We start from the raw sequence: 8,174 nt of genomic DNA on the forward strand, positions 1-8,174 counted from the left end.
GAAATGTGTATCCGGTTCGCTTGAATTTCCGCCATTCAATCGTTTAGTGCGGTTGGATTGGTTTGTAGTCTGAGTGAAGGATCAAAAGATTCGAAGGATTGGTGTTTCAGTGATCTTTTTTGTGACTGAAGGCAGGATAATGAGTGAGGTGCCATGTATAAGTTACATGGCACTATACATCCTTTCATTTCACATACTTCAAAGCAATTCAAGAACCTCAACTTTATGGAAACTGAACATCGAAGAAGACAAAATCGTGGAAGCCAGTCACTTTCCCAGGATTGTCACCTTGGCAGGGATGTCTAATGAGCATGTTACAGATGGTGATCAAATATTTAATATTATAACATCAACGATACATTATGGAAAAACTTGGACAAAACAAAGCTTGGAATACTACTGTACAGACTGCCAAGCCATAAACTACGGCATAAATGATAAGTAAGTTCAGTTTTGTAAGTTTCAGTGTAGCAGGTATGAGGTTAGAGTTAATTTATAATTTAAAATTTATATGTTTACTCTGTACTTGTTCCAGGTTTGGAAGCAAACCTTTAGAACGGGTGAACAACAAAACTAGTGTATTTCAAAGTGGATGGAATTCGAAAACCAGTGCTTCTGAAACCACAAATCAAGTCGTTCGTGAAAGTGATGAATATTTAGACTGTGGAAAATCAGTAAATTTTACATATTATGATAATCTGGTTGGAGTAGCAAATAGACATAATCATCCACATGTACCTGAACCTCAAGTAGCCATGATATTTAAAAAGAAAGGCACAAAGAATACAGAATTTGACGTGAATGCACTAGAAAGAAAATTAAAGAAAGCAAAGAGAGAGGTCTGTAACAATTGTATGTTTTAATTAGGTTTCGAGAGAATTTATCCCTAGTTTTAAACAGGAGAAAGTACTGTTTTACTGAATATGTTGTGTACATCATTGTATGCCTCTTTTCTAGAAACCCAAGTCAATCCAGCTTTATAACCAGATAGGGAATTTCTGGAGAATAAAAGGTGATGCTCAGAAATCAATTGAGTGTTTCAGGCGAGCACTTGCAGTTTCTCCACATAATGCAGAAGTGAGTAATCAGTTCATTACAACAGTGATCCAATTTGTGGATGGTGTTTTGTGTGTGTTCATTAATCAACAGTTGGTGTGAAAGATCAGATTGTGGTATGGTTCTCCATAAGCTAAGCTAATCAGACCTAACTACAAAGGAGGACTCGCACGTGATCTAAAAAAATGTCCCCCAAACATGAAGTGGGGGTGCCTACACCATGATCTTCAGCTTTAACTGATGTGTTCTTTGTTGTTTATATTAAGGAATACTGCACATTTTAGCAAAAGCTTTATTTTTTATGTATGTTTCTTTACCAATTCAACTGTGTGATCAGCAAGATGTAGGTAACCCTGTTGAGGGAGTACTCCTGTCCTTATGGGTATTGTATAGGTATGTACCTTCTATGGTGATATTCTGCGAGGGACTTCAACTTTGGATGAAATTAGAACATTTTTATGTCACAGATAACCAGTGCATCCAAACAATAGAGGTCTTATTTTTGGAACATACTGTGTCACCGATAAATATTATGTTAGGTTAATTTACTTTACTTGTTATGTCTAGGAATATAAATACACAAGATCCAAATTGTGAAATAGAAAACATGGGTGTTGAGTTTTTCACGTATGCAGAGGTACATGTAATGAAAAAAAGTGTTTTTTGTGACATCCTTTTTTCTGTGCTTTCACCCATATATTTTCTTTTTAGGTTCTGCTAAATTTGGCCAGGGTGTTATTTAACTTACAATACCTAGATGATGCCATCTATCTCACTAGAAGGTCTCTTGAAGTTCAGCCACCAGATAAGAATGCTTGGCAGCAATATTTTACTCTAGGAGAAATATTCAAGGTATTGGTACATAATTTTATGCATTTTAGCTACTTGTCAAAAGCATGGCTTCAAAATATAATTTACATACTGTACTGAATTCATTGACCTAGTTCAACGTGTAGGCCATGATTATTGTGACATTTAGACTGATTTTCTTGTTGAGTATAGGGATCTGGTGAGTAGCATGAGGATTTTCGTTATTTCAGTGTCACTCATAACTTCTTGGATATTCAGTTATAGAATTTTTCTTTTCAAGAAATTCTCAACTACGGACACACTGTCCAGTAATGTATCTGGACACACAAAAAGAATACTCACAGCCAACAGCCTATGATTTGTGGGAACTGCCCACAGTCAAGCAAATGTGACGACGCAAACGTCATTGCTTAGCAACAACGTCATTGCTTGACTGTGGGCAGTTCCCACAGATTGATTGCCTTGTCACGGTATCCTCTTGTTTCAGCTTTCCTTAGCATGAGAGAACCAAACAGCTGCTGTTGTCTTCCAAACAGGCAGTAGTGAGGGCACAAATAGAGGGATGAACCATTCTTTCCATCTGCACATATAGAACTTGGTATAATGAAGTCTTCTTGAATGCTCAATCATTTGAATGTGGTAGTATTTGATGTGTCAGATACCGTCTTCATCTCCATCATATGGGATTGATGTGATGAGCATCATGGCTGCACATTATAGTCATGGCCACAGAATATACTCTCTGCTGTCCCACCATGGACCACCGAGGGAACAGTCAGTGGTGTCCTGTCCAGGCATTGATGACTGAGGGAATGGGACAGACGCTGGCAGTCAGTCATGACAGTCTGTGTTGTTTGTTCCTAGTCCTTTATTCCACAGTTCTTTCACCAGCACACACCAGGAGAGCAAAGAGCATACTTTATGAGTGCAAATGCAGCATGTATCCATGTACATGTATCTTCATCTCAGTCCCTGATGATGAAGATGGAGACACTCTCTGAAACTGCAAATACTAGCTCCATATTCATACGGCTGATCTCACAAGAAGACTTAATTGCATTCAGTCAATTCATATTGTACATAATTTGATGTATTTATAGCATTAAAAAATAAAAATCATAAACTTATTGTCAGAAATACTGCAGGTAGTATTGATCAAAATATTTGGAATTATCTCACAGTTTACATTTTATATAATTTGCTGCAGCTCTTCTAAATAGGATTCTATAAGCCTTGCTACAAAATAATTTGGATCTAAAATAATATGTGTAGAGATAATATGAAAGAAGGGATGTGTTGTTCCCGGATTAGCATGACTGGAACAGGTCTTACAGCCCAGTGTACAACCAGAACAGGCCTCTTAACGTATGCCTTGGTGCTGATGGTGATGTATCATTATTTGTAGGTTTGTGTATTACTGAATGCAATGTTTACGTGTTTCAGGCTTATGGTCATTACCAAGAGGCATCACTTCACCTCCGGCATGCCCTGGAACTGAAGCCAGAGTTTGAACCAGCTCTTGCAGCACTTAAAGACATGGAATCCTTACCAGACACAACTATTCATATTTATACTCTGCTAATCATCATATGTCTGGTATGACTAACAGCATGGTTCTTAATAAAGAGTTATAAATTATATAAACTCGTTTTGTGTTTGTACATGCTTGTTCATTAACATTTATTTTGATAAGTTCTTTGATGCTACTACGAAACCCTTCCTTTACCCAGCACCATGGATTTTCCATGCTTGTAAAAACAGCAATGCATGATATGTTTGGCTATGAGTCAGTTGGCAACACTGAATGTTCTTCCATTTGTTTACAATCTGTAGTGCTCGTATCAGTGCCTTAATGATTGTGTTGTGTGACAGTCTGTGTGAAAGAATCAGAAAATGGGAGACTTATCCAATTTTGAAAGAGGACAGATTGTTGGTGTGTGTTTAGCTGGAGCATATATAACAGAAACTGTCACATTATTAGGTGTACTGAGAGCGACAGTTTCTAAGGTTATGTCGGCATACACAACTCATGGGAAGATAACATTAGCAAAGAGGAACAGTGGGTAAAAATCAACACTGACATAAAGAGATCATCATCCATTGAGAAGGACTGTTTTGAAAAATCACAGAACTACTGCAGCACAGGTGACAGTAGAACGGAATATGTGTTCAGCTTGAAGACCCTGTTTCCACAAAAACTGTCTGATGTGAGCTTCACAAAACCTACATACATGGTAGGGCTGAAATCACTGAACCCATGATTACTGAAAGTAATGCTCAGATGCATAAACGATGGTGTCACAACCATAATACCTGAACATCTGAACACTGGAAAAACACGGGATATGGTTAGATGAGTCATCCTTCATGCTGTTCCTTACATCAAGAAGAGTTTACATTTGGAGAGAACACTCACGGAAGCCTACAATCTGGAATGCCTGGTTCCAACAGTGAAACACAGAGGAGGTTCTGTAACAGTTTGGGTAGCAATATCATGGTATTCTATTGGTCCCAATATTACCCTTCATGGCCGAATTACTGCAAGAGAGTATGTGGACAGTTGGGTAATCAGGTGCATGCCACGATCCAGACGTTATTTCTGAACAACGATGCAGTTTTCCAAGACAATGCCCCCATTCACACAGCTGGAACTGTTCAGTCTTGGTTTGAAGAGCATGAAGGTGAACTTCAGCATCTTCCCTGGCCAGCACAATCACCACATTTGAACGTCACTGAATCACTCTCTGGTTTGTTTTGGAGACTACAGCAAGGAACAGATTCCCATCTTCAATATCTCTAAAGCAACGTGAAGATGTTGTTCAAGAAGAATGGTACAGAATTCCACTAGAAACTGTTCAAAATATGTACAAGTCCATTCCAAGAAGATAGTGACTGTACTGAAGGCAAAAGGTGAACCAACGCCATATTAATAAAGAAATGTGTTAGATTTTATTCATACTCAGTTGTTCGTAGTTTATCCATCCCAGATGGCTGTCTAATGGATCTGAACAGTCCAGCTCCTAAAATTTGGAACCTTAAGATGGCATCAAAAACACAATGGAAATTTCCTTGAAAATGATTCTGTTTTGATTAGATTTCAGTAATTTATGGAGACTATCCCTAAATAAAACTGCATAGGTGCTATCTTCAGGAAAATAACACTACATACACTAGGGGTAAACACATAATGTCAACTTTTTCAAAGTGGCTTTATCAGTCAGATTTCACTGATGCTTCGTATTCAGCAGCCAACAATGGTCTGCTGAACAACAGATAGTTTCGTTTCCAAGGTAATAGTCAAGATCAATTGCATATAAGAAAGTGTGCAATGTTTTTTCACTGATTTTTTTAAATTTCAATACTGTATTCAAATTTTGGGGCAACCAGATCTCCTTTATAACCTAAGATGATAAATTCAAATATATAAATAAATATATATATATATGCCAAAAACTTCACATAAAATATGAAAAGTGATTCATCTGAACCCAGTTCTTTTACTTTATAAGACAGAAGTGTCCGTGTCCATGTGGCTGTCTCTCCCCGTTTCCAGTTACTTTCAAACCAACTGGCAGATTTCCATTAAATTAAGTATGATCATGCCAATGGAATCCACACTGTCAAATATGTCCACTGCACCACATCAGTACTTCTCAAAATATGACAGTATCCACTTACAGTTACTTCTACAGGAACATTACTGCACCCTGACGCAACTTCAGCCTACTACTTCAAAACCCTTACTTTTATTACTCCTAACAACCTCACCGAGCTTTGCAACAGAAAACAAAAAGACTTAAACATACAACATAAAATACCAAAACTGTAAAATTTATCTTGGACTAGGAGAGTGCACCTTGAACAAAAATATATTATATAATAAATTAAAATAAATATCCCAGTACTACAGATTATTATAAAAACATCTAAGAAAATTAAAAACATTCTGCATATGACAGGCACAACTTTACCAACATACATACTCATATATATTTTACTGTTCACTGCATTAGTGTGGATTTTTAATTTATGTGTGTTACACTTGATGAAGACTGCATAGCAGTGGAAACATGCAGTGTGGAACAAACGATAGGATTTCAATACAGTTTGTGTGACTGCTAACCCAAAAACCATGAACGAAGGACACAAACAGGATGCAATCTTATATTACAAAAAGTGCATTTAGTAAGAAATAGCCTTTAAAGGGATAATATAACAGCTCTTAATTACAAGTAGCTTTACTGTATAACCATGACACTGACAAAGCTATGTATATGTAGGTACTTGGAGTGCTGTTAGTGATCTTGTCCTCTGTGGATGGGAATTTGGAATCAGACTTCTCAGAGGTGAAGACTCAGCGCCATTTCAACCGTGCCATGGCCATGCGCAGTCTCAAGATGGGCATATCACCTCGAGCCCTCCGAGCCAAGCGTTATGGTGGAACAGGGGGTGGAGGTGGCAGCTGTGGGTGAAACAAACTTGTCATATGGTTATTTGTAGCACCACAAGGATTTCAAAGTTGTTTTCAGATATTACAGTAACATATGACAGTATGTTATTTCTACCAGTACTTGAATGTTCACATAGTCAATCACAATATTAAATTGTACAAATCCATGGGTCTAGTTCAGATGGATAGATGCCAAATTCAGTTATTTTATTTTTGTATAGTGGTGTGATGGAAAATATTTGCATTTTATTTAATGATATTGATACATGTAAAAGAACAGAAAGGCCTTTAGTCTTACTGTAGTGTGTATTTAAAACACAAGTTAGTATTTGTAGGTGTAAAAAGAAACACTGGTATACAAATTAACAGTGTTGATGTTGATATTATGTGTTACCTCATTTCTGAATAGTATTTCTATCGGGGTTCTGTTCTCTGTAGAAATGTCTGTGTCTGTAATTGGAAGATATTACTGATAACACTTTTAAACCTTAATATTCATATTTATTAAAATAACTTTTATTTTCACTTTATTACTTTTATCTTAAGTAAAATTGTATTCACTTAACATATGGTCTTGATATGAGAATGGTTTTTAAATATTTTATGGATATGCATGCAGGAAGTGTACAAACACATACTCACATCACATTTCATTTTTAATTGAAGATTAACACAGAACAAGGGAAAAAGAAACAAATGGCATTCTCTGCATAATTTGTGTTCATTCACTCTGATATATTCGCACAATAAGAAGCCAAGCTCTGAGTGGTAAGAAGTGTTCTTTTTATTTGTTTCAAACTAGCATTTCTTGTACTCAGGAATACAAACACAGAAGCACTGGAATGTTTTAGGGTTAGCAATTAAAAGTAATTTCCTCAGGTTTGTAGGACATTAAAGTAAACTGTAAAAATCTAAATTCTTCTTGGCATGTAAATTCTTGACTGTCATAATTTAATACACCAGATGTGGGGTGCTGCCAGTAGGGGGGATATTTACTCATTGTGATATTTTCAAATGTGTGTACGTATTGTCTCAGACACAATGGTGCATTTCATTTCTCTATCTTCCAGTCTGCTTTAACACTGTATAGCCATAGTTTTTACAGGAAGAACAAAAAAAGTTTTCTGCATCTTTAAGTGTCTGTGATAAGAGTAATGCTATATTTGCTCATTTAATTGCCACTTGCTGTTTCTGCTCTAATAAAACTGTTGTTCTTCTAATACCTTCATAACCAGTGTAAATGGTTTGGACAGTAACTTGTTCGAGCCTGAACATTGAAATTACATGATTAGCAAAATAAGAATTTCACTATGTAAAGAAATGTTTAAAGTTTTCATTTTCAGACATGGACTGAATGTTCTAATTTATTGTAATGAAGTCTAATACAATAGATTTTACATATATCTACATCATTATCATTCTCAGATTTCCATTTCTTTGCCACAACTATTTTTAACCTAGTCCCTGTAATTCCATTTTCCGTCCATATCATTAACCCTTTCCAGTCGTTGCATTTAGAAAAATTTCCACAGCCAGGTCATCAGGAGTTCTTAAATGCCTGCTGAGCCACTAAGTGAACTGTTTTGTCTGAAAAGTTGATGCAACAAGGGCATAATGTTAAAAGGCAAATGTGTACTTACATTTTTTATTGTCCAGTTCTTGGGCTCAAAATTATTAGATCAAAGAAGGCAGGCCAAATTGCAGTGGTTACAGGATCCAAGCAAGTTAAATGGGGATAATCTGAACACTATAAGACGTGAAACCAGCAGGCATTTCAGGAACAAAAAGAGGGAATATCTGAAAGACAAAATTGATGAGTTTGCAATAAACAGTAAGAACAAGAACATTAGAGACCGGT

At 36.4% G+C, this 8,174-nt stretch overlaps 1 protein-coding gene across 1 annotated transcript; it reads left to right on the forward strand.

The window, feature by feature from the left end:
• Positions 1-24: 24 nt before the first annotated feature.
• Positions 25-7,719, forward strand: LOC111873555. The gene is made up of 6 exons (XM_023868354.2): positions 25-441; positions 536-839; positions 958-1,077; positions 1,768-1,908; positions 3,310-3,462; positions 6,147-7,719. The coding sequence occupies exons 1-6, from the start codon at positions 140-142 to the stop codon at positions 6,336-6,338; spliced, it is 1,212 nt and encodes a 403-aa protein (XP_023724122.1). The 5' UTR covers positions 25-139; the 3' UTR covers positions 6,339-7,719.
• Positions 7,720-8,174: the final 455 nt, after the last annotated feature.

This window comes from Cryptotermes secundus, unplaced genomic scaffold, assembly GCF_002891405.2.
Source record: "Cryptotermes secundus unplaced genomic scaffold, Csec_1.0 scaffold445, whole genome shotgun sequence".
NCBI lineage: Eukaryota > Metazoa > Arthropoda > Insecta > Blattodea > Kalotermitidae > Cryptotermes > Cryptotermes secundus.

What these genes read in the sequence shown, in the direction of transcription:
- LOC111873555 (XM_023868354.2), top strand. Translation starts at nt 140, where the DNA reads ATGAGTGAGGTGCCATGTATAAGTTACATGGCACTATACATCCTTTCA. An exon ending in AACTACGGCATAAATGATAA is followed by an intron (nt 442 to 535) that starts GTAAGTTCAGTT and finishes TACTTGTTCCAG; the next exon opens with GTTTGGAAGCAAACCTTTAG. An exon ending in TGCTAATCATCATATGTCTG is followed by an intron (nt 3,463 to 6,146) that starts GTATGACTAACA and finishes ATGTATATGTAG; the next exon opens with GTACTTGGAGTGCTGTTAGT.